Source organism: Astatotilapia calliptera, chromosome 8, assembly GCF_900246225.1.
Source record: "Astatotilapia calliptera chromosome 8, fAstCal1.2, whole genome shotgun sequence".
NCBI classification, from domain to species: domain Eukaryota; kingdom Metazoa; phylum Chordata; class Actinopteri; order Cichliformes; family Cichlidae; genus Astatotilapia; species Astatotilapia calliptera.
In genome coordinates, this window is record NC_039309.1 from 12944079 (window position 1) to 12971054 (window position 26976).

The following is a 26976-nucleotide window of genomic DNA, read 5'->3' on the forward strand; positions in this document are numbered from 1 at the left end:
GGATGAGCATTTGTCTCCATTCTCCAAATGAGGTGAAAGGAAAACTATTACTAAATGATCATTTCTGCTTCTGTTGCAGGTGTGGCCTTCTGGTGTCTGTTGGACATTGTGCCCATAAAAAACGAGAAGGGCGAAATGGTTCTCTTTCTCTTCTCATTCAAAGACATCACTGACACCTACGAAAAGGGCCGCCTCAACAGCAAGAAGGAATGTAAGTTGAAAGGTTTGTTTTTAGGGGGGGGGGGAAAACTGCTTTTATTTGCTTACTAAGAGCATGATTTACGAGCGGGTCATGCTCGAGCCCCTAGCTTTCATTTTCTCTGTGTGTTCTTGTTCATCACTGTCACATCCTACACAGCAGTTTTGTTTGGGCTGGCAGTTGTTCATTGAACTCAGACAGTTGTTTCCAATTGGGAGTTTGATTCAAGCCGCAATGTGTCTTCAAGTGGAACCTGAACACAGTCTGCCACAAATACCAATGCCAGGGGAAATACGCCCTTGTTTTGGCAACATGAATTTGGATAAGAGTCTTAGGATAGTGGAGCTTGTGTTTTTGTGTCTTAGTTGTGTAACTACACCAGAGAAAAACTTCAGATATTGAGTTGGATGGCACTGTTTTTTTTTTTCTCATATATCGCCATCTCACAACAAAGTTTACAGCCTTGCGACTTAACTGAATCTGTGTGACAGTTTCAGAGGACAAGATGCACAGGGGGAAGAGTACTTCTCACTTCAGTGAGGCCAGGAAGCGTGGACACACCATGCTGTACCAGCTGACCAGCCAATTCTCCAGTGGAGGCAAAGGAGAGGTCAACCTGGGTGGAGTGAGTATACCTCTATCACTCATATTTGACTGGATGTGATGGGTTTTTTTCTATTTTTCCCTGCATGTCATCTAAAAAGATAAGCAGAAGTTGCTTAGACATGCAGCACCTTCACACCTGAGCTTAAATTATTAATTCTGACATCTAAAACATGAGATTTTAAGAGGACATTATCAGGGAAGTCTTGGTCCAGATTCCAAGAGTGTGGCCTAGCTCTGTTAAAAATTAAACTTATGACTTTGCTATTTTTGGTGCTGTTTTAATCCTACTTTTTTGTATGCAAGCTGTTGTTTGGTGGATTTAAATGGACAAAGAGCAAGGTCAGTGCAACAACTGTGGTTGATTGCAAGATGGCTCTCACTGCTGGTGAGGGCTATTGGTCATAGATTAAGCTGAATGCATCGTTCTAATAATTTTTTTAAAAACATGCCGACACCTCCCAAACCTTTGGGTTATAGGTTATTATGGCAAAGGTCTGTTCTCATAAATAACCTCTACTCTCAGCTTCAAATAAGGCTGCTCTGTGTAACACTAAAGTATCATACAGAGTCCTGGGAAAGTTATTTTCACATTTATTTAACTACCTAAAGTTGGGTAGCTGACCCTCTAATTCATTTATTAGCAGGTTCTAGCAATGCACAGTCAATTGTATTCTCACCTGTAGTCTTTTTAGTCGCTCACCTGAAAGTTTGTTGTGCGCCCCATCCTCTTCATATCACCAGCAGTTACTTCCACTCATTTTTGCTTCACGTCACCAGATATAATTCACTTTCAAAGGTTTCATGTTGCCACAAATCACTTTCAGTGTCATGATTTTTTTCCCCTTCCTTTTATTTCTCATAATATCAAGTGGACAAAATTATACAATTCTATGTGAATTTATGTTTTGTTTTTTTGTTTTGTTTTTTTAACTTTGGTTTCTTTATTCGAAGTAATCTGTCAGTCGAAAGCAGCATCAGGAAAGGCACTCTATACCTTCTCTGTTCTCCAAAGCATTAAATAAATGAAAAATGGCTACATAACAATTACATAAAGGTTAAGTAATCAACAGAGAATAAGCTTCATACATATATACAATACTGGAAATAAATAATTAGTTAAAAATAGTCAAAAAATGTCTGCAGGTGGAAAATCTTTAACAGTTTAGTGGTTAGACAGCAAGCTAGCTATTATGTCTAAGATGCTAATAAGCTTAGCAAAAGCCACAACTTTTAATTTTCCTGGTTCCAGTTTGTGTCATACTTTTCACACTTACAGTCCATCTACAGTAGCTGCCAGTAGTTTGTAGATTAGTCCATCACTTCCAGGAAAATACAGTTAGCAATATTATCTGCCAACATTAGCCATTAGAAATATGGCGATCACTGACTGGTCACTAGAGCTGTGTGACTAAGGCCTTATTCACTTGATTCTTTCATTGTCACCATGATTGTGACGTACAAAATGTCACTTGACTGAAAAACCTTAATGTGGGTGAGTGCTCACCAAGCTGACCAGCTAAGCTAGGTTAGAAAGCTGCATTCACAAACTATACAGGTGCACTGCACATAGCCACAAATGAAGGCTACGTATTGCACAAATTTGTTGGACAACAAGCCATAATATTATCAGGTAATCCATTAAAAATGCTTCAGTATGCTCCAACAGGATCCAGAGTAAGGCCCAGCAGATCGCTGTGGGCTTCAGCTGCCTGTTCACAACACCTGTCAATCAATGTGGCACAGCCTAATTCAGCTGGATAAAAAAATCCCCCCAGTCAGAGTTTGGTTGGCCAGATCCCAGTAAACTAAATGTGGGCCAAACACTGTCTTTCTGTATGACAAAACAGGCCATGTCAACAACAGTGAGAGGCTGAATTCAAATTTTTATATGTAACTTAAAGATAAAAATACAACAAATAATTAATGTTCTCTGATTTTCTTTTAGCATGTACATCCCAAATATATTACTTGTCCAATTCTCAGTCTAAACAAATAAGGATTAAAGGATGCTTAAGTTTGCTTCGTTAGCTTAATTTTTGGTGATTTCACAGTGCCTACATCCATTTTTAATTTAAAGTCTATGGAGGCTGCTATACACCAGCATGCATTCACTTAAATTGCAACTAGGCCATTAATGTAATCTATAAATTTAAATAGAATGTAAATGGATTAGAAGAGCAACCTGGCTGATATGTTAATGTAACTAAATAAATTCCCTGTTTTCTGTTTTAGGATAATTTTGGATCATTTGGATATCATATGTTTTGCCAGCCCTTTGTAGATAGGAATACCACTATTTTGTCTATTTTTTTTTTCCGTGTATGTGTGTGTTTCAAGGGCCTTTAGAGACCTTTAGCTGTGGTTATTATTTCTACATAAAAAAGGCTTTTATAGGCTTGAATAAAAAGTCATGCCTCGCTCCATGCTGTGATATTCATGAGAACAAGCTTCTGTTTTGCCCTCAGATCCAAACGGGAGCAGTTTTTCTGACAGAGCACCATTTTGAGATAATCCCACTCATTCCCCACAGAGGTTCGGTTACTGACCGAGTCTGCACTCAAACCTGTCCTTCAAATATGTGTTTGATCACAAGGGACTAAAAGCAATTCAAAACTTTTCAGGGATAAAGGTTTTGGTTTTTTTCGAGTGAACCTGTGAGACATCTGCGTCTGGTTCAGGCAGAAAACATTCAAAATACATTTTTTGAATAAAAAGTGGTGCGTGTTTTTAGAGGATCATTTAGCTGTTAAGTGCCTGAAACCAAAGCACTTGTTAATTTTAGTCCAGAAATTGAGTGGCCCAGTAAAACTTTACAGCTGAATATCATTATTTTTAAAGTGTTTCTGCCATTTTTACACTATGTCGCTCACCTGACACTGAATTTTAAGCTCCCTCAGCAGTGACACACGGCCAACCTTTAAAAGAAACGAGAATCTCACACAGGATTGCCCTTTTTTAATTTCACCGCACATATTTTTGCAGGTATATACTGCTCAAATATAAGAAGTTACAGTAAAAGTCAGAATAACTGACTACTGAAAGCTCATTTATATTAGAAAATAAAATAAACTGTTACTAAGAACCCAAGAGACAAGACATTTACTTCACATTGCAGGTAGTAGTGTCGACTTTTAAATAATTATGACCAATCAGAGCGTGGATAAGACAATGCCAGCACTTTGAAAGGGTCACATTGGTATTTAATTGAGAAATCAAGCATGTTTACACTCAGTTGAAACAGCACCAAAACTGCGGGCTTTAAGAAAAATAGGAAAAAACGAAGTGATAATACTCTGCTGCATGCAGCTGACCCGCATCTTGTTAATACTTCCAAAATCAAAATCTCGACTGCTGCTTTCAAACCTGACCTGCGGGTGCCTTCATTGGAATCGGTGTGCTACACCTCCCTCCATCTGCCAAGCCTCCTGCTGCACTCCTTTTCCACCTACTTACAGATGCCAGTGCTGATACCATACGCGCACCGATCACACACACATTTGAAAGTGCACACACATTTCACAAAAACATCCAAACAAAGGAAGAGAGCAACATATGACCATAAAATCAACATTCAGATTCTATGCCAGCTCTCGAGGATGTATTTTTAAGTCATTTCTCAGGGATATTAATACAAATTCAACACATTTCTGTCTCTCATGTCCTCCCCTTCTCACACATGCACACACTTTTTACAAACCTCCGTTATTCCCCTACTCCACCTCTACTACCAGAATAATCGTTTTAAAGTGTTGAGCAAATTCCCAGAGAGATTAGATTATTCTTTTCCTATGAACACGGAGCCAAGGGCAACTTCGCTAGGGACAAAATAGTTGCAGAGAAACAATCGATAGCTCACGATCTGATATGTAACTCCTATTGCAGCGAAGGGAAGACAGGTGTGTATGAAAAGTAGCACATCAGCAGACCAGTGAATGCAACACGTTTAAAATCCACAGCAAAGCCAAAGACGGAGGCTGAATTTTAGTTTATTTTTTTTTAACTTTTGAGTTAAAATGTGACTTCAGTGCACAATAAAAGCCCACACAAGCCAGTGCTCTTGCCTAATTTATTCGTGACCTCGGGGACTGATAGTCGCATAAAAAGGCAATTTCTAGCAGCATCATATCTTTCTGAGCCAACATGTGATGATGCAGTCTTATAAACGCGGAGACAACGAGCATGTGTTGATGCAAAGCAGAAACATCTGCTGTTTAGAATAAAAGCGACATTTTATTTGTTTTGTGTTTCTTTGACAGCTCATTGGATGGTGTCTGCGCGAGTCTTTCAGTCACTTTTATCTTTCAGACATCACCAGTGTCAAAAACAAAGCAAAAAAGCAGTTTGTAAAGGGATTATTTTCAAAGCAGTAATAATAAAATGCAACAGACCAGATGAAATGTGTCTGCTTGTTTATTTGCATGAGCAGACTTTTTTCATCTCAGCATTGAGTGCATGTTCGGTTAATTTTATTTGGGTTTTGCACAGTTTGGCACATATTGTATTTGTATGTAAGTTTTATTAATTGACTGGCTTCACAAACAGACTTTATAACTACAATTTTGTAGGCACTGGGGTTCATTTTAGAGACCTGTTAATGCACCCGCCTGTACATTTACATAACACTGCTGCACATTAACTAACATTTTAATAAGTGAATGTGCTTCTCTGAATGACAAAATAAACAAATAATACATTAAGAAGTGATTGGATGGAATATTCTAGATGCTGCTTTCTGTTTTGTTCATGCAGTTATTTTAGTGTTTGGCAATGCTTAATTTTAAAACCCAAGTGCTGTCAAATTTTTTGTTTGTTTCTTTTTTCTTTTTGTACTTTCGTACTTATTTTTTTTACGTACATTTGCCTGATGGTAAATGTTAGAAAAATAAATTTAAAAATGGGAGAAAAATATATGAAAAAAACAATACAGAAGATTATTTAATACACTGTACTGTATTTTCTTACAGTCCTGTTTCCTAAATAGCTAAATGTTCTATCTATCTATCTATCTATCTATCTATCTATCTATCTATCTATCTATCTATCTATCTATCTATCTATCTTAAATATATATTTTATATATATGTTTTGGAGGCAGTGTTTTTGGCCTCAGCTACATTTGAATATGTGCTAAAAGGAAAAAATGGAAAAGGTGGGAAACAAAATCCAAAACATAACCACTGATGAGTACAGCGAACTCTACATTTGTGCAGATGTTATGTGAAAATTCAGGCACCATAGCAAAAGTACTTAAGGGCAGTGAATTCACTATAAAAGAAAAAAGTTTAAAAAAAAAATGAAGACACTGAAACCAGTTTTGCTTGACTTGAAAAAGTCAACATAACATAGCCGTGTGAACTACATCGGTTCATTTATATTGAATAAGTGGATCAAATGCACGTCTTACCCCAAACCATCACCCATCCTACTCCCCCTTCTTTTTTAGCTTTAACCACCGTTCTCTGCATTTCTTCTTCCTCTCCATCTGTCACTCTAACCCATGCTCTAACCTCATCTCGTTTTGGCTTCATCCTGCTGTCTTTCTGCATATACTCCCATTTTCTTCTACTTAAATTGTCTCGCCCTTCTTTGCTAGTGCAGCTTACATACTGAACTTTGCTTTTAAAACTTTTTTTTATGTAATGCTTACATTTTGAGTATGTACACTTAACTCAAACACTTCCATTTTCTGTGAGGTTAGCAGCAGTTTAAAGGGCACTATTCCAGAATGATACAACAGCTGAAATAACAGAAAAATGTGATTTATAATACTAATGAAGTCTAATAATAATAAGATATATTTTTTTTGATATTGGCTCCTTTTTCACTAATTTTCAGCCCAGCTCTTGTACTGGACCATTTTCAGAGTAATGTTAACATTTACCTTTAGCTCATTCAAGCATCAAAAAGGCACCGAAACCAAGGGATACACCAGTGTTGTGAGTACAGCTAACAAACAACTTAGCAAACAAACAATTTTAAATTGAATTCTTAGGCACTTTATTAGAAAACACATTTAAAAATTTTCATTTTAATTTGTTTAGTCAAATCTATGAAAAGGACCAAATGTAGCACAGGCATAAAACAGTTTTTCTGCTCTATCAAGATTAGCTATTAGCCAAAAGAGTTGGCGTTTTTCAGAATACATGAGGAAACCGGACAAGTGCCAGGACTTCAGTTGATCCATCTACTATTCACTAAGGCTTAATCAAAAAAGCCATTCTTAAGGAAGAGAAATGAGGAGAAAAGACTGAGGTGTGCTAAATTACACTAGAAGTAAACAACAGCTCTTATAGAGTAATGGATCCAAATGTGAAATTCTGGGTTCAAAGGACTTCAGAAAAGTAAAGGAACCATCTTTAATACACAGTGGAGACTCTGTCATGTTTTGGGTCTGCATTTCAGCCAGTGGTGTTAGGGATCTGATGATATGATGAATGCAAAAAACCCACATCCCAAACACACTGCCAATGCAGTAAAAGCATAGCTGGATTGAAAAACACACACAGTGGAACACAATCAGTCATGGACTGGCCTCCCCAGAGTTCAGACCTCAATAGCAGTGTGAGATCATCTTGACAGAGAACAGAACAAAAGGTCGCCAGCATCCACAGAAGAGCTTTGAATGTCCTTCAAGAAGCCTGGAGAACTAATCCTGAAGACTACTTAAAGAAATTACAAGAAAGCTTGACTAAGAGAGTTGAGTATGTGTAGAAGAATAACTAATAATAATTCCATGTGTGTTTGCACATTTCACCAAACAAAGTTTAAAGAAATGAGGAGTGGGTCAAGACTTTTGCACAGTCCTGTATTTCTGCGTATGGTACTGTTGATCCTTAAGGCATGTTGATACTTTTCATATTTTGAATGCAGGGCTTACTTATTGTGATATTGATGTTTCTCCTTAAGTAAAGAATCAATATCCTTCCTCCACTGCTTTACTCTGACTATTAATACATTTTCTTTTTTTTCCTCCTTCACTGTCTGTATCTTAGTAGCTGTTAGCTAACAATGGTGTGCTCTGCCTCCACATCAAGCCAGCCATATCTATTTTGACTAGATCTCTATTTGTAGCTCATCGACCTGTCAGGCAAGGATCCGTAGCTTTGCTCAAACACATGTAGACACACTCCAGATCTTTAAATGGGACCACAGCCAGAAAGCCGAAGCAGAGGTGACAACTTGCTGCTTAAAGAATTGTGATTTTGAAACAGAAAGTTTACAAATCTGTTATATTTGTAGTGTGTAATAAAACTGAAGCACACTGACAAGCAAATCAGACTTGATTTCAGGCAGCTCCACGTCCCAGGGGAGAGATGTTGCCACTTTTCACATAATTGGAAAAATAGTGCCGTCTGGAGCCTCCTGAAGTTGTGAAGCAAACACAAAAACTGACCTGAGCTTTCACATCTTACTTTCTCTCTTTCTTTTTTTACTTATTATTTCTTTACTCACCGTGAATGTTTATCTCCAGTCTCTTGTTGTTACACAGTTAAGTAGACGACACCTTGATTGCTGATTTTGCCAAGCTGAACATAATATTGCAAAGTCCAATTACGCGCAGTTATCCAGGATTTGCACAATAAGTTCAGACTCAATCAGAATGCATAATCTAGACAGTATAATGCCCTGTTGTGACATTTGAATTATGTTTGTGGCCATTTCAACACTAAGTTTGCTATGTAGTAGTTTGTGGTTGAGGGTGAAGGGGGTTGCATATTAAGCCATGTGTATCTCCTAAGCCCAAAGACCTCTGGGAGATGTAGTTGGAACAGTAGCCCCAACGGCTACAGTTTGAGTTAATGATGTGTGAAGACCAGCTGTAGCTGTGTGACATGCACTCCCATGCGTGCCTGCAAATGCTAGGCTTTTCTTTCCTAATCACTGCGATGTGGCTCGACTCCCTGCATCGAGAACCAAAAGTCTGGTGGGCTTTGCGACCTCTGTGATGTAAGGCAAATGAAAAAAAAGAAAAAAGGAAACAGTCAGGGTTTCGCTGACATTGCTTGAACTGTCATCAGAGTGGACACAGCTGTTGATGATAGAAAAGGATTTAGACAGAGACCAGAAAACCCACTGATAGTGTGATAATAAAATCTTTTGCACAATCTTTTAATACGTGGTTTCTGAGGGAACACTTGGATCATCCTTTTTTTCCTTGGAAACACTGGAGTATGTCATCTCTCTGATGTTTCTCCTTTTTTTTTTAAGTAAACGTTGCCTGTTGTCTTCCAATTACTCAAATAGAATCTGTCATTTTCCTCTGAGGTGCCCAGGCAGCATCAGGGCCCAAACACGAAATCTCCCATTAAGCCTTAATTAACCAGCTTCTTCTTTTGGGTTCACCTGTTCCCAAAGTGCTCACACTGTTTTTAGATGGGATTACTGCTCATTTATCTCGCCTTTTCTTTCCCCTCTCACCGCTGTCATAGGTAACAGCTTCTCCTCATGTCTCCCAAACACGGTTAAGGCTATTATGTGGCAAGTGCATGGCCCCATTTGGAGAGTTGCAGTCTCATTATGCTTTGAATGGCTTCCCATTTCATCTGCAATACTTTTCACCACTGGATTTTCAAAATGTGAGAAAAGATAACTGCAATGCACGGTCAATCTAGTTGTATACCGCGTTTTTCTCATAACAACATAACTACCACGACACTTGGATACCTGAGATTTGAAGCATGAATGACATTTGGAAGTGTGAAGCCGAGCCACGTGTGAAATTATAGACACTCACTGTGTTGTTACTGCCCAGACATTGTAGAGGTCTTATCACTGGGTACAGGAGAAGAGATAACCAGCAGCATTACCATATCTGTTTCACTTGAGTTGCCTACCACGGTGAATCATCAGCGGTCAGCGCACAAGAGAGGGTGTTGACATTTACATTGTCTGTTTCTGCTAAATCTTGGCACCGTGGTGTCCATCACAATACTCCACCTCGTGACCATCTGGTTATCCAGTTATTCATTTATGCAGCTCCTCAAGTGCACTTTGTGTGTTTTGGTTATTTATCAAGTAAAGCTTCAAATTCATGAGGCTGTGGTTTCCCTTTATCGTACATGTTTGAAGGAATATTAGAGGTTGTGCTTGAAAGTTTGAAACTTTATTCACCTGTTTGTTTACAGAGAATGATGGACAAACCTGCAATACCGGAGTACAAGGTGGCAGCGGTGCAGAAGTCACGCTTCATCCTGCTCCACTACAGTGTTTCGAAAGCGCTGTGGGACTGGCTCATTCTGCTGGCTACCTTCTACGTGGCTGTCACCGTGCCCTACAATGTCAGCTTCACGCCACACGATGATGCCATCACAGCTGCACGCTCCACTATTGTCAGTGACATTGCAGTGGAAATGCTTTTTATTATAGGTAAGTTTTTAAAGACGTAATTGGGAAAGATGATTAGATTAAAAACATATCAATTATGAAACTCTAGAGAGATTCCAGTGTAACAATTTGGTCAATATCTAATGACAGTATTGATGTTTTTTTTTGTCCTTTTTGGTGTTTTGTTATTATTTACTCTCCTTTTCTTCCAGGAAAACAAATAAATATTCTTTATTAAACATAACTAACATGTTTTAAAGGCTTTTAGGTATTCTTAACACTGTTTTTCAACATTTACCCAATGCAAAATTGATGTGACACAACAAATATTGGTCCATAACACTGGTTTGTCAAAATTAGACTTTATCAGTATTCCAAAGAAGTCCCCGTATCCCTGCTCAAGATAAAACATGATCACATTTCGGTGTTTTCGAAGCATTTTTCAACATGCTGACGTAAGGTTTTACTCCAACATCTATCCATTTGTGCCATCTATGGCACCATGGAAACCAAAACAATCCAAGCAGCCTTTTCTTAGAAATGTCCCCTCTTATTCAGGTTACCTGGGTTTAGGAGTCCCTTCAGGATGTACTTGGTCTCTTTGAGGGACTCTTCTTAGTTCAATAAAGCACCCAAGGGATAAATTAAGGTGGCTGGCTTGCAACACGCTCCTCTGAGCATGGGTTTGGAGTTTATGTCAGATTCCTGATGCCATCAACTTGGCACAAACGGGCATGAGATTGCTTGTTTCTGAAAGCTCATTTACTTAGAGTCTACCCATTTCTAGTTAAATGAATAATTAATGAATTCCATATTAAAGCTGAAAGGGGCATGAAAGGGGCTCAATTCGCTCCAGGAACACGGTGTAATGAAACATCTTTTTAATGCTGATGTATTTGTTTGTGTTTTTTTTTAAAATTATTTAATTATTTATTGTGTTCCCATAAATGCTAAATATTCAATGAAAAATAAAATGTGCATCCAACGATGAGCTTTCATCTCAACTGAGGTGTTGCTAATTCAAATAGTTTGCATGTTACATGCTTGCCATGTGGTGACGTCAAGGTTATATGTTTCTTGCATACAGACCCTGAAATTGTAAAGTAACTATGAAGCATCCCAGATGTTTAATAATTTTCCCACCGTTTCGTTTAGACCTGCCTTAATTCTTTGTGGCATAGATTAAACAAGGAACTTTAGACATTCCTGAAAGATTTCGCTCAACATTGACACGATAGGATCACACAGTTACTGCAGATTTGTTCCACCAGGTAGGTTCTCTGTTGGATTGAGATCTTAGGACTGTGGAGGCCATTTGAGCACATGTTCAAGAAATCAGTTTGTGATGATTCCAGTTTTGAGACATGGTGTGTTATTGTATCAGAAGATGGGTACATTGTGGTCATACGGGGACCGACATGGTCAGCAGCAGTGTTCACGTAGGCTGTGGTGCTTGACTTTTTACCCCTTGAAAGGCTTCTAGTGGCAATCCTTGAAGCTCTTTATGAACTGAGTGTTTTCTGTCATATTTCAGGCCTGCTTATTTGTTTTATTTTATTTTTTTTATAATTACATATTTTCAGACATCATCATGAACTTTCGCACAACCTATGTGAGCCAGTCAGGCCAGGTGGTGTATGAGCCACGCTCTATTTGCATCCACTACGCCACCACCTGGTTCTTTGTGGATCTGGTGGCTGCCCTGCCCTTTGACCTGCTGTACGCATTCAATATCACAGTGGTGAGTACTACTGGACAATCATATGTCCAGCCTTCTTTTTTGTCCCCGCATCCATCTGTGGCTGTCAGCATTACCATTAAACTGATAACTTGCTGCCCTGTTGTTGCAGTTTGGCTGCCTATGTGACAAGTAAACCATATGTACTACATTTCACAAACAATACAAAGTGTTTGAGTGTTGATATTTTGATATTTAGCTTTCTACTCTCTTTCCTTTCTCTCCTTTTCTCTGTCACCTCTCCTCCCATATTTGCCTCAGACCTCCTTAGTCCACCTGCTTAAGACAGTACGCCTCCTGCGCCTCCTTCGTCTGCTCCAGAAGCTTGACCGCTACTCCCAGTACAGCGCCATGGTGCTAACCTTGCTGATGTCTGTGTTTGCCCTGCTGGCTCACTGGATGGCCTGCATCTGGTACATGATTGGGCGCAAAGAACTAGAGACCAATGATAATTGGGACATAGGTGAGTCTAGTTGTGGCCTTGCTGAAGTCCGATCTGTTGAATTTTTGGTGTTTCATCTAGCAAGGGCGAAACATTAAGACATTTCAACATTTTCTCAGAACATAAGCGAAGCCTGTTCTGATTTGATTCAGTTTTAATAGGTGTGTAAGTCGGCTGTTTCCTGCAAAAACTGAGTAGGCATTTGTTTTGTCCCTACTATGCTATAAATAGTAATTGCTTACTTATTGGGTGTCTAGCTCTGCTCTGTGGTGAGACAGTACTCTGCTGCTCTAATAAGAACAGCCTGAAACCAGATCAAAAGCTTTTACAAAAAAGTGGCTGGTAGCAAGCAGCACGCTGATGTGTAAATGAATGATGCATGCTTTTGTATGTACATTTTGGCTGAAGGGAGGTGAAGTCACAGCTGCTAATTAAGGCTTAGCACTATTTATCCCTGGAGGAGTAGGTCTAATTATAGCCAACATACCTGGCTCCTGACGCTGTTGATCATCTCTTTCTAATACACAGAAAGACACCCACATGCAGGCACAAACATACATTTCTGTATTTCTCTCACATTGCACTCCGATCTTGCCACTACCATCCACATAAAAATAACAAGAGGTTAAACTTCTGGACGTTGCTCTGTCAACGCTACTCTCTAACCTTCTCTTTCAAGGGTGGCTCCATGAGCTGGGCAAACGTCTGGAGACGCCCTACGTTAACAGCACAGTGGGCGGCCCAACAGTGCACAGCTCCTACATCGCTGCCCTCTATTTTACCCTCAGCAGCCTGACCAGTGTGGGCTTTGGCAACGTCTGTGCCAACACCGATGCTGAGAAGATCTTCTCCATCTGCATCATGCTCATCGGCGGTACGTCTGACACCGGGGTACATTCTCCCTCTGGCATCCTGGCATAACGCTGCTTCTGTTTGGCATGCAAGTACAACAAATTCAGCAGGAATCGAGTTGAATGGCTTGGCTGGCCTTTAAGACACAGCTTGCCGTCGTCTTCATAACCCAGAAACAGCTGAAATGGCAATTATTGGTGCAGCATATCAGAAGATACATAATAAGTGTTTGTTTTACTGCTTTTCTGATCGGTGATGAAAGCAGAATTGTAACTTGTGGCTTCTTTGTGGATCAAAAGTAGATCATGACTGGGCAATGAGCCATATAATATACACTTTATGAGAAAAAAACAAAGTATTAAACCACATGTTTCTATCCTTGAATTCAGTTTTTTCAGTCTCATTGCCACATGTGTATAAACTCAAGCATGTAGTAATGCAGTCTGCCTTTACAAATGTGTGAAAGAATGGGGATCATGGAATATTAGATGTGTAAAAGTCACCAATGCTCTGCAAACCTCTTCGTCTGGCATTAACATCAACACAAAACTGTGCAGTGGGAGCTTCATTGCATGGGTATCCATGACCAAGAAACTCATGTAGGTATAATCTGTAGGTAACCCTGTGCTTTTATCCACTTAATGTATTTCAATATGTTAAAAAACAAACATTTTATAAAGGATCAATAGACTTAAATCTTTTATTTCTTTCGTTTTTATTTAATATTGTTAACCTTTTTTGTAATCAGGAGGTAAAACTTAAGAATTTAAGAATATCTTTGGGCCCACACTTCAAAATAGGATTTGAAATTGTAATATGTTACATCTTTACACATCCCACCTTTATATTTACACCTTTGTTTCTGTCCTTATTACAGCACTGATGCATGCGCTGGTCTTTGGTAATGTTACCGCCATCATCCAGCGTATGTACTCGCGCCGCTCTCTCTACCACACACGTATGAAGGACCTGAAGGACTTTATTCGTGTCCACCGTCTGTCCCAGCAGCTTAAACAGCGCATGCTGGAGTACTTCCAGACCACATGGTCTGTCAACAATGGTATAGATGCCAACGAGGTAGGAGTCCCTTTCTTGTTGCTGTCATGTAATATCTTTGTACATGCTGTTATCTGCCTTCAAGGAACTTCACAGCACTGTTTTCGATGGCAATTGAACAATGAACTCTGCTCTAAAATTCATTGCCAGCCCTTTGAAGCTGTAATTGTTTGTGCACAGCACATGGTTCCCTATACTCCATCAATTGATATCCTATTGAAATTCAAAAGAGGGTGACTGGTGGCAACACAGTCCATTCACTAATTACTTATCAGTGTCACACCTCGTTACATCTGTCACAAATCCCCAGCTCCTGCATGACTTCCCTGATGAGCTGCGGGCCGATATCGCCATGCATCTGAATAAGGACATCCTCCAGCTGCCGGTCTTTAAGGGGGCCAGCCGCGGCTGCCTGCGCTCACTCTCTCTTCATATAAAAACCTCATTCTGTGTCCCGGGAGAGTATCTCATCCGTCAGGGTGATGCGCTGCATGCCAACTACTTCGTCTGCTCTGGCTCTCTAGAGGTGCTGAAGGATGGCATGGTGCTGGCTATATTAGGTCTGTATTGTTGTCAGATTGCATTTTTTGCATCATGTTTTTTCTATTTATTTGATATTTTTTGTACTTTAAAGTGTAACAGGGAATTTATCATCTTTTGGATTTTAGGGAAAGGAGATTTGATTGGCTCCGACCTGCCTGGAACAGACCAGGTAATCAAAACCAATGCTGATGTGAAGGCGCTTACCTACTGCGATCTCCAGTACATCAGTGTGCGTGGCCTGAAGGAGGTGCTGGAACTATACCCCGAGTATGGCAGCGTGTTTACCTCCGACATCCACAACAACCTCACCTATAACCTTCGTGAAGGCAGCCAGGACGAGGTACCAAATACACACAACATACTGGTGTTGATTCGGTGCCTTCAAACCTGAAAAACCAGCATGCCTAAATTGGGATGTCATTCTATGCCATGAAGAATTAAGACATTAATGAAGATAAAAGCAGCTACAAGTTGGAACTAGCAAGTAGCAAATGCTGCCATTGCCAATCCACATGGGTCCATATCTTCAGCTACTATTCTGTAATCGTTTTAACAATCCAAACTTAAGCATTGAACGATTTTAACCTTGGAGAAAAAAGTAATTGGCTTCATTGGATATTTAATTGAACTCTACAAACAAAACTGATTTAGTTTTTCATGTGTGACTGACAAAACTGACAAAGATCTCCAAGGACATCCGCAACCTCCCCCTCTCAAACATTATGTTTTTTGCTTCAAGCATTTCTCTTTTTCGAATCTGACTTTTCTCGTTGGCCTTAATCATTTCTTTTTCTCTTTTTTCTTAGGTTTATTTGTTTAGTTTGGGACGCGATAGGCATCTGTGCTGGTTGTGTTAATTAGCAGATGTCTTTTTGTCAGTCAGGCTCAGGGAAAACAACTTTAATTGTATTAATCAGCACTTCAAAGCAGACTGATTGTGTTTGGTAGACTTGTTCCATGAGGCAACATCAAAGAGCAAAATCCCACCTTTAAGTAACCATTGCATATATTGGTATATATATATATATATATATATAGCAGAAGTACCTGTGACCTAAGAATGAATGTTTAGTTATGCAGAAACTGTGTATGTGTTTAAACATAAGTTATGTTTTCTAAATTAGATAGGCTTCTCTGAAGCATGGCTGATCGTGAGTACTAGCACTTCTCTCATGCCATCTGTTCAGGGTTTTTGCTCAAACACAAAGCCAGGGGACAGCCACCCCCCTGCAAGGATGAAGGAATTATTTTGCTACCTGATTTCCAGACCACACACACACACACACACACACACTCACAGTTGTACTGGTCTCATCGGCATCCTCACAGTGGGTCTTTTTAAGATGGGAATTCCTCTAGGAAGGGAAGTCCTTTAACTCCTGAGACTAACTTGAGTATTATATACTGACAGCACAGTAATCAGTCAGTCGCAGTGAAACAGTGCCAAAGAAACAGATTGTAGGAATACTTATTACAATATAAGGTATCCACAAGGGACTACTTTATCTTCTGTAAATGGAGAAAAAGCAGAATGCCAGATGGAAAAAGACTTTTCTTTTTCTGTCAATTCTATAATTTAATTTCAGCTTTTGTTGCTTTGCTGTCAGTGAAATTATTTTTAGCAGTTTGGGGAGAAAATGTAACATTTTTTTACTCAGCAAACCAAGCTGAGTGTCTCAGCTGGAGAAACTAAAAACATCAACTGCAAGTCAGATACACTGAAATTGTAAGCATCAGCCAATTATGTAAAAAACACTCTATACTGGTATTATTATAAGTTTGCTATTACATAAATCACTCCAAAGCACTTGCTGTGAACCCGCAGCTCTCACTGGCTTTATGGAGGATTACACTGCGTAGTTACTTTAGTTACTTAAAGCTCATCAGTTATTTGTCCAGCCTGGATCTTCCTTCACTTCATAGCAAATGCTGTGCACTCTACCAACTCAACACCCAATGGCAGACTTACTTTCAAAACATTAACAGTAAAAGTAATGATGTGTCAGAGTTGTCAGGTTTAAGGTCAGGTTGAATGGTTTGTTGTAATTGGGGTCTAGGACCCAGGAGTGTTGCTTATTTCTTAAGGGAGGTGAGCTTTGAAAGATCAGGGATGATTGCGCTGTCCTGGGCAGAGTGGGAAGGTCACTCCACCACCGGGGATCCAGCAGAGTGTCAAAATTTGTTGGGCTATAATGACCGTGTCGCCACAGGGAGGGTTAAGTAGTCTGTAGTCATGGCGTGTGAAGAACAAGCCGGTCGGTCTGAGTTATGGGGATGTGGCTCCCTTTGGAGCCTCAAATTGACAAAAACAGTTTAACAAAGTTGACAAAGATACCCGCTGCTAAGCAGTGATGACAGTATACAAAAATGATATTAGTTATATATAGCTACCACAGCTTTATTTGCCACCCGAACTTTGAGTTTTTAGCATGACGATTCTAACCTGGAGAGTGCAGCTCGCAGAGACAACTACTATCTCAGATGACCCGCCCACAGACCACATTAATGTCTCTGGAAGTGCATCTTCCACTGTGAGAGCTCATAGACAGCTCTATTTGGGATAACTCTGTTTCAACTTGTTGGACCCAGTAGATCCAGTTTGAGATTTTCTAGACTCTAGAAGTAAAAAGAAAAGCTCTCTACTATGCAAAACCCTCTCTACTTACTTGATAATCAGATACGGTGTGTAATTTTATAAGTCAGTCAGGCATAATTTGCTGCTTCCGTCCCTTTTTGTGCAAGATAGCATACTTGTGACTGAAATTCCCAGAATCCCCTGTCCCTGCAAACCTACTTTGCTATGTGGGACACTTGTTGCATTAGTGCTCCTTTAATTGACTTGACATTTAATGTAAGTTGAAACCAATGTTTCTCACTGGCTGGTTAATCATCCCATTTTGCTCCAGGGTTAGTTTCCTTATGAGGAGTGTTTGCCCCTGTTTTCAACAGATTCATGCACGTTTTCCCTTCGCCTCCCACATAGCACCACTTTTTTTTTTTTAACCTCAGCATTGTGCTTTAACAAAAGATTAAATTTAATTCACGTCCTCGCTGGTTTCCCTCGTCAAAGTGCATCGCTGGCATGATGTTGCTAGAATGGCAGGCTGTGGCTTGTGCTGTCACATTAGCCATGTTGTCAGAAGCACATTTTTGACACACAAGGGAAGGACTCACGCTACCACAGCTTTATTTGCCACCCAGCTGGTGATTGCTAAGTTGCTAAAACTTTCTAGCCATAGACACACACACATACACACATACATACACACACACACACACACCAGGGAAAGACAAACTTCCCCTGGAATTCCGGCGCAATCGAGCGTAGAAAGAAGATTGAGCATGTAATTCAGCTCATGTGGCTGCATCGCTGGCCAAGTTCATTTAATTAGTGGCACCAGTGGATGAAAGAGAGACTAACAAATTTGAATTTAGACACTTTTGCTACAGAAAAGGAACCAGTGAAATGTATTCATTTTTTGGGATTTCACTGCAACAGTTAATCTAAAATGTTCAGGGTTTGATACACAGGAGGCTGAATGAATAAATTAAGGTATTATGCCTTACTTTCTTTCTTGTGTCTTTCTTTTTTGTCAACGCAGGGCCTCCGAAGATTTTCAAAGTCACCGAGGCTTCCACACGTGAGTTCAGTGCAAATTCAGTATCCTTCTAGTCAGGTTTCACATTTTCAGATTTCCTTAACATACTGCTGGTATTGAATTTTAATCTACAGCTGGCAGTGCCTTGGAACAGCTGTTGTCATTACGTGTGCTGTGTATTTTTGAGATTTCATCCACCATTTTTTTCTGGAACTTACTGCAATGCTAGTGAGTACTTTGGGGGGACTTGTGTAAGGACTTCCCCTACATGAAAGCAGCTCAGTCTCTCAAGCTGGCACACTAACTGGGTCAATAGCTCCTTTAATGGGAACTCTTATGAGCTACTTTGCTTACTGTATACTGAACTTATCAGTCTGCTTTATTGCTGTATCATTAAAACACTATTTACAGTGCTCACTTTGTCTGTTTTAAACGGCTGTGTAATACAGTTCTGTTGGCAGAAGCACAGCACATTTCTAACATTAGTAAATTAATGATGGACATACTGTCAGCTGTAAATACATAATTGTCCTCATCGGCAGCTTTAAACCATATTAGATGTTTTAAACTTGACAGATAGTTTGAACAGAACAGTTTTTAAGATATGTTTTAGTTCTTTTTTGTTTTTTCATTAAAAAAGATAAAACAAAAAAGTCTTCTTTGGTGTTTGTTATGCATAAATATATAAAGAGATAAATATAAGAGCTGAATCTTAAGTCTGGATCTGAATTTATTCTTGCTTTAATTTAAGATGAATTTTCCAAGATATGCACATTTTATCTATATTACATACAGTAGAAGCTTTTTTTCCTCTCACTGAGAAAAAAATAAATTCTTATGGGTCTGAAAAAAGTTTTTTTTTTTTCCCCATTCTCAAGTTAAAATTTTTAATTATTATCTCAAAATCTGGTAATGTGAAATTTCAAGATTTTTGTCAATTTTTAGTTATTTTCTAACACCATCTGTAGCCCAGACCCTGACCCTTACCCTAAACCTACCCCTAAGGTCAAATTATTGACTTGACTTAAAAATAAACTGAGATTTTGACTCACAAGTAGAGATGGACCGATCCGATATTACGTATCGGTATCGGTCCGATACTGACCTAAATTACTGGATCGGATATCGGAGAAAAATAAAAAATGTAATCCGATCCATTAAATATCACGAAAGCACCTCACAAAACTTGCAACACGCCGTAACTCACCTCAGAACGTATGCATCACGTGATAGAGCAGCTGTGGCATGCAGGACCTGTCGGTGGTCTGGATAGCATGTGGAGCTTCGCTAGCAACCTGGCATTTCATCTCCGACAAAGTTATCCCCGAGAGAAGTAAAGCAAGTGTGTAAGTCCATCTCTGAATGTTTGTAAAGCATTCCCACGTTAAGCTTAACAAGCGACTGCCTCTCGCTCTCCGGCTGCTACTTCAATCGTGAAACTGCTTAAATCAGCTGATCGGCTTTTCTGTCGCGAGTCTGTCTCTCCTTTGTTTTTGGCCCACTTTGCGCCAGAAAGAGCAAACCAGCGGCTGAACAACAGCAGCACGTTTAAGCTTGATAAGCTGTTGTTAGAATTTATTTAATATTAATTTCTACACCAGGATCTTTTTCTACGTAGCTGACGGCTGGTAACTGTGCAGGGGCGGATCTAGCAAAGTTTAGCCAGGGGGGCCGATAGGGCATTAACTGGGAAAAGGGGGCACAAAGACATACTTTTCTTTCTTATTCTCATTTAAAATGTCTAGCTTTTAATAAATAATTATCTGACACCCAAAGTTTTAATTTGATGTAAAATGAATAGAAGTCAATTACTGTATATAGTGACTATTAAGTCTAATATACCCTAGTAAGCTATAGTACTTTTTACTTTGGGAAGGTACCATCTGTGCAGTCTGCAATTTTGTTGAAGAAAGATGTTGAATCTATTTAATATTTCTTGAAAAATAATTGATTTCTGTGCATTTTTTTTCACACTGCATCAAATTAAGGTTGATTACGTCGATTAAGCATCATGAGGTGGAGTGTGAGGGGTGGTTCCCTATTTTTTATTTATTTATTTTTGTTGTTGCTGGGAGTTGGAACCCTATTAGTTAGGTTGCTTAATATTTACGCTAAGTACTCTTTAAAATACCAGAATAGGGAGGATGGTGTAGGTCTAAGTTTATTAGATTGATCAGTATTGCTGAACTATGAAATATTTTTTTTGTATACAGGTATAACAGAATAGCTTTAGTGTAGTTGTTGTTTTAAACTTGAGTATGAACTTGCAGACTTGCAAAATGCAGCAAGATATTTTAAAAAACAGTTTTGTTGATTAAAAAACACTATATCGGATTCATATCGGTATCGGCAGATATCCAAATTTATGATATCGGTATCGGTATCGGACATAAAAAAGTGGTATCGTGCCATCTCTACTCACAAGTAGCAGATTTTTTTTCCAGTTGCAAAAATAAGCTCCTATAATCTTTCAATAGTTAAGAAGCCTTCGAAAAAGTTCATGGATCCAGATCCAGATGTGACTCAAAGAGTTAACCATTTAACTAAATCAAGACAAAGTCCCATTTCAGTTAAAATTATAATGCAAGTCCAAATACACCATCCAAAAGCAAATAGGTCTTCTTACTGATCTTGCTAACAAGCAGAGCTAACTATCATCACTTTACTGTTTTTATCTTACTATTTTGAGAGTGTACAGTTTAGTTGCTAACTCTCCATACTGTACTTTCTTTTTGTGCAGCAATCCAGGCTTCCTTCTATTGTGGAAACCAAGACTGATGACCCTGACGACTCCTTCCACCTGTCGCCAGCCACGCGCTCCCGCCGCAACCTCCTGCTGCCCAACTTCACCAGCCCCGTTCGCCGCACCTCCCTGGGGAACCTCCTGGGGGATGAGTTACGGCAGTTCAACGCCCTGCGACGCTGCCGTTCGCCGAACCTTAGCCGTGGCTTCCTAGGACAGAGCTCCCCTCAGCCACCTTCGAAAAAAGAGCACACGACTCCTGTCTCAGCCCCGAGCACGGCATCAACTGCAGCTGAGGGAGAGTCAGGAGCTGAGCAAAAGCCTACAAAGCTGCTCATTCCAACTGTCACTTGTTTTGGGCCACCGGATCTTAGTCCCAGGTAGTCATATTTAATTTCAGGCCTCAGCCAGAACATAAGTAAAAACGCAAAGGCTAAATTAATGTCATACAATTCCATGCGGTTTAATAATAATATGTACTCAGGAACTATAATACTAACTAAAGTACTTTACGGCTGTTCTATGTGTGTTTTGATGATACATAAGGAGCATAATTTTTTCTTTCTACTTCAAAACAATTTCACACGTATTTCTTGAATGTTTATATAGTCACCTTGATTTTAATACAGTCATAGTATCTCCAAGAGCATCTGAATGAGGCTTTGCAGTAATGGACTGAGCAGAAAGCTGCAGATGGAGTGTATTTGCATTGCATATTTCAACAGATGTTACTGCATTTCATAACCATCATACCTTATACTCCCGATCCCGCTATCTGTATTCATAATGCATCCCTAAGTCACCCAGTAAGTTCTAGGTATGGGTAAGTGCTGGTTCACAGAGCTCAGGTGTCTGCCCCTCCAGACTTGTGCTGCTGTCTTCATGTTCAAACCCACATGGGCGTCTGCCAGCAGCAGCTCTCATGGCACATCGCTCGGTCGTCTCTTGGCTCCAGTGATAATTGAAAAAGCTCTACTGTTACATTAACTCCGGTCTCCCTCCTCTTCACCCCTCTCGCCAGGGTTGTAGATGGCATCGAAGACAACGGGAGTACGTTCCATTTCAACGTTGAGCACAGCAGGCCTAATGCCAGCTCAGAGAGCAGCAGCACCCAAGGTAAGTCAAACCACCCACGAGCTGCTAGGGTCACCTGGGTGCCAGATGGCTGGAGGTAAACTCAGGAGTTCAAATAGTGGATACCACAAGGCAGGTCTGCCTGCTTTAGGGGGAATATGAGAGCGCAGCAGAATGAAATGACAGCCAGGTGTCCACAGAGTCAGAGAACATGTTAAAGGACAACTGAGGTCAAAGCAGGGCTCTGGCCATCTGACCTCAATCTCCACGCATGGTTGCTTTCCTCCTAGGATTACTATCAGTTTCAGTTCAGTAGAGATTCAGCTAATTTGCTTATTAAGGGGAGTGCTTTGGTAGCATAGTCTTGCAACTTGCATCTCTTTAGCTCCTCTCTGGCGATCTCCAGTTTCTGTTTTGATTGCAGACAGTTATTCCTGTCTGCCTATCATCATCTGCTTGCTTGTGGACACTATGATACTAGACCAAGGTTACATAGAAAGCCAAAGCACTTTCTACAAAGACTGCAAAACCAGTCTTTGTAAAGTTAAACACTATGTAACACAGTGCAATGTGCAGCTGTGTTAGATTGCATAATATAAAGAAATTTTCAAATATGTGTTGCATTATGCACTCCAGCAGAAAAGCAAATTAAACTCTCTATACAGCTCACAAAACTGCTGTTACAACTAACACATCCCACCCACCTCAGACAGATAAATTAATGCATGTACAGTTTGTGAATTTTCTGTATTTGTGTAAAACTATAGCCTAAAATATCATCCTTTTTTCTTGCAAGTCATAAAAGAAGAAAAGAAGGACTAAATTAAATGAAAAATAAATCACGTGGTCTCTTTTTTTTAGGAAGAATAAGGAAACGTTAGATACCTGTTGACGGGAAAATGTGAACCTCTAAGAATAGTTGGAAATTTGCATGTGAAATTAGAGTGAGGTTCTTTCAGTCAGTAGAATGACAATCATGACTCGGCTCCCCTTTAGTATTTTTTAAAAAGAGATTTAGAGCTCTGTCCTCCCCGGTGTTTCAGTCTCAACATGGGAACAACGAGGAGCCACTGGTCAGTCGAGTCGAGATCTTTGTCCGGTGTACAGATAGAGGATGCTCACAAAGAAACCATGGGTAACATCTAAGTAGCTGAAGTCCCTTCTAATAATGATGTTCATGTTTATGAGCCCACCATCAAGAGAACAGTGAACAACAACGGTGTGCATGCAGGACTGTAAGGAAAGAGAACTGTCTGTGTGCACCACAAAGCTGTTTAAAACTATGTTTTGTGGATGAAAGAAAAGCTTAAATTTCCTCCAGGTAGATTCCTCATCAAAAGTTACCAAAAGCATTGAATGGCAATGACTCCTGGGAGTCAGAGGGTCACACCAGACACTCAAAGCGAAGGATCACTTATTTTTGTCCATCATAAAAAAATATGTTTCTATTTTGGGGATTTAAGTGAAATTTGGATGACGTTTCATTTATAGAGAAATTTAAACATACATAGTTACACATGCATGTATAACTTCTATCGGCACATACTGGGGTCATGCAACATAATTTTTCTTTATATTAAAATTGATCAATCCTCCTGGGAGCTAAAACTCCTCCTATTTTTCTTCCCCTCGTTTCCCAAGACACCACACAAAATAATCCTGCTCTGCTCCTGGAGACGGAGGAGGTCAGGCAGAGCATCAGTCAACTCAACCTTCAGGTGAGCTACAGCCCCTTAGCCCAAATTAAAATTGATAGCACAGAGGATAATGTAGCCCTGAGTGTGAATTCTCACAGATCCAGAGCAGTTTGCTCAGTGCTCTCCTTCTTATTATCATACATTCTGTCTTTGGTAGTGACTGAATATGAAACACAGGAATAATTAAGAAACAAAAATCCATCTTATTCTATGTTGTATGTAAAAAGCAAAAATATAGAATCACAAGCTTCACTTTTTTTGTCACACAGATAAATTTGTAGCATCTCATCTACTATCGGCCTGCTTGGTGTATGTAAAGGGAAAATATAAAGTGAGATGAAGCAGACTTGATGCCGGCCTATACCTCAGTCTCCCCCTGCTCTCTTAATCTGAATGTAAATAGAGAGAAAGCAGGTGCAGCAGGAGTATCCAGATGGGTGCTGTCTGAAGTCAATATTAATTAATCAGCAGGGCACTTCTGCAATGCAGAGGATGGCTGGTAGTGCTGACTCTGCAATTTAAAAAATAGTTGACAACCTCTCTCTACTTGTGGCCCTTTTGGCCCCCATCTGCATTTTGTATATCCTTAGCTTTCTGTCTGCTTTATTCTCTGCTAGGGTCACTTACCTGCTCTTCTTCCTTGATTTCACAAGTGCTTTAGAAGACATCTCTTCAAGAGGGGATTTCAACTTTTTTACAGTCCTCGGAAGGTCATCAGAAAGTTATAGCTGGACATCAGCCCGAGAGTAAACTTTAAAGAGAGAAGCTGATTAATTCATTAATTAAGCAGCGATAGAACCTTATCATTTGTTACCTTAATGTTTCCCTTGAAAATTTACCTACATTGAATATGTTGGAAGTCTTTAAATGTCACATGTAAACTGTAAGTGCTCTCTCCACAGATGGGCACGTTAAACCAGGAAGTCTCTGAGCTCACCAAGAGCCTTCACCACATGATGCACATCCTCCAGGCTCACGTATCTTTTCATCACTACAATGCCTCTTTCCCCTCCCATCCGTGTGGTGTCCAAATGGCGTCCAACTCTCCCAGAGCCTCCAACAGCGGCATGCCTTTTAGTCATAGTTCAGCTTTCCACCTCCATAATGTTCCCGGGAGCCACTATTCCCACCAAAGTGCCCCAGCCGCTGGCCACTGGAGCTGCAGTGGAACTACTGAAACCCCAACAGAGAGCCACCAGCGGCCTCAGTCCTGTAGTCTGCCTGCTAACCACTGTCCAACACTCTCTCCAAAATCTTCTCCTAAATCTGTCCCGTGTCATAGCTCTGAGAGCATGACTGCACATCTGTGGACCAGCCCATCACTTCTTAGCATCAGCCCAGGCTTCCATGGAGGAAGTCCAGGCCTTCCACCTCATGCTGGACATGAAGACAACAGACCCCTCGGTGCTAGCTCAATTACCATCAGTCAGTCCCAGCCCACTTTGTGCCTGCAGCCTCCCAGTGATAATGATGAATACTCTTGCCTTTTGTCCAGTGTCCCTACAGGAATGTCCACACACAGCCTGCTGGACACATCACCCAGTCATTATGCCAACCTTAATCCTTTAAAAGCCTCAAATGAGGCCATGTGTGTCCTGATGTCCACCCCGCCATCTCACCCTCTGATCCAGGATACCTCAATCTTCCAAATTAAGGATTCAAACTCCTCTCTCCACCCTGTCTCTTCCTCTCCACCCACATTACCATGCCAGCCTTTTGGGAGTTCTGTGGATTCAGGATCATTACAATCTGATGTTATTGAGCCCCATCTCCCACTAGGTGACCCATCTGCGGTGGAGCACACCAGTCTGGAATGCCTACTGGGAAACACAGGCTCTTTGGAAAGCAGGGACAGTGGAAGTGCATCTTCACGACGGTCCAGCATCGGCGTTCAGACTCAGAGCACAGAGCAGTCGTGGTGCCTGGACCTCACGGATTAATATTTCCACATCTCAGCAGCAGACTGGAACAAAGCAGAACCCAACACGAAATTTCTAACATGCAACTTCTTCATGCAACAGTGTTTTCTGAGACTCTGGCAGAGACTGTCGATGTGTGCTCTGTTTCCCCACCTTTTACTTCCCATGCTCCCTTATTACTCAAACTCCACGCAATTTACACTATTTCTATGCAAAAGCATGTATTTTGTGCTTCATTTTGGCTTTACTGAAGTGTGTCTAAAAAAGAAAAAAGCTCACGACAGTGGGTTCCAGTATATATATTGTATATTTTTTCCAACATCTTCAGAACAACTTGCAGTTGATAATACCTGTTACCTCCTTGCATGGTAAAGTAATTTATTCTTTTTCCTACGGAAAAGGTTTCCAAATTAATGTGTAAGCATTCTACATGACAACCAGTTGATTGTGTACACAGGCGCTGTATTTATGTGCAGACAGGTGAGGATGATTTGCTGTTTTAAGAATACAGAGGAACAAAAATGAAACATGCCTCACTTTGCATGTAGAAAGTAGAGTATGTGCATCACACGGCATAGATTGTTTATTGTTTTTAATTGAATGTCTTTCTCAGTTCAGCCTTCTGGGTTGTTTTGTGAATATTTGGACAATAAGTATCTAATATTTAAACTCCACCAACCAGTACACAGTACTTACTTATGATTTCAGTTATAATTATGTTAGTATCTCCTTTTAAAGCAGTCTTAAAACATCAAAATTTCCTATTTTTCCTCACTAAAGCGTTAAATAGAGCAAAACAATGCAAAAGAAAATCTTCCTCAAGCATTTATAATAAACACACCATAGCTGCTCATAATTTAAACATAAATAAAAAGATTTAGCTTCAAAGAAAAAAAATAAAGTGGGTCCCATTAAATATTTAAACTGGTCTTAATTTATGAAATAAAAATGCCTCCGAGGGACAAAAAGATGAACTTATGACACTTATAGAATTTTCAGAGTATTCAGGAACTTTTGAATGATTTCTCTCTGGCTGACAAAATAAATATGCAGAAAATGTGCAACTGTGTCCTTTGCTGTTGTGTCACACTTACCACTGTTTATGCAAATGATATTTCAGAGACAGAAAACATGTCAGAATAACCAGCATACTGTGTGCTATATATGACTGCTTAGTTGCAATA

General features: G+C 39.9%; 1 protein-coding gene across 1 annotated transcript in view; it reads left to right on the plus strand.

The window, feature by feature from the left end:
- Nucleotides 1-26696, plus strand: part of kcnh4b (potassium voltage-gated channel, subfamily H (eag-related), member 4b) — a 42105-nt gene extending 15409 nt beyond the window's left edge. The window contains exons 3-16 of the mRNA XM_026178660.1: nt 80-211; nt 691-824; nt 9931-10171; nt 11713-11870; nt 12129-12330; nt 12989-13183; nt 14039-14238; nt 14528-14777; nt 14886-15100; nt 18363-18401; nt 21100-21482; nt 22124-22218; nt 23818-23894; nt 24776-26696. Coding sequence (XP_026034445.1) covers nt 80-211; nt 691-824; nt 9931-10171; nt 11713-11870; nt 12129-12330; nt 12989-13183; nt 14039-14238; nt 14528-14777; nt 14886-15100; nt 18363-18401; nt 21100-21482; nt 22124-22218; nt 23818-23894; nt 24776-25813 — 3359 coding nt within the window. The 3' untranslated portion in view covers nt 25814-26696. The remainder of the gene's footprint in view (nt 1-79; nt 212-690; nt 825-9930; nt 10172-11712; nt 11871-12128; nt 12331-12988; nt 13184-14038; nt 14239-14527; nt 14778-14885; nt 15101-18362; nt 18402-21099; nt 21483-22123; nt 22219-23817; nt 23895-24775) is intronic.
- The last annotated feature ends 280 nt before the right edge of the window (nt 26697-26976 follow it).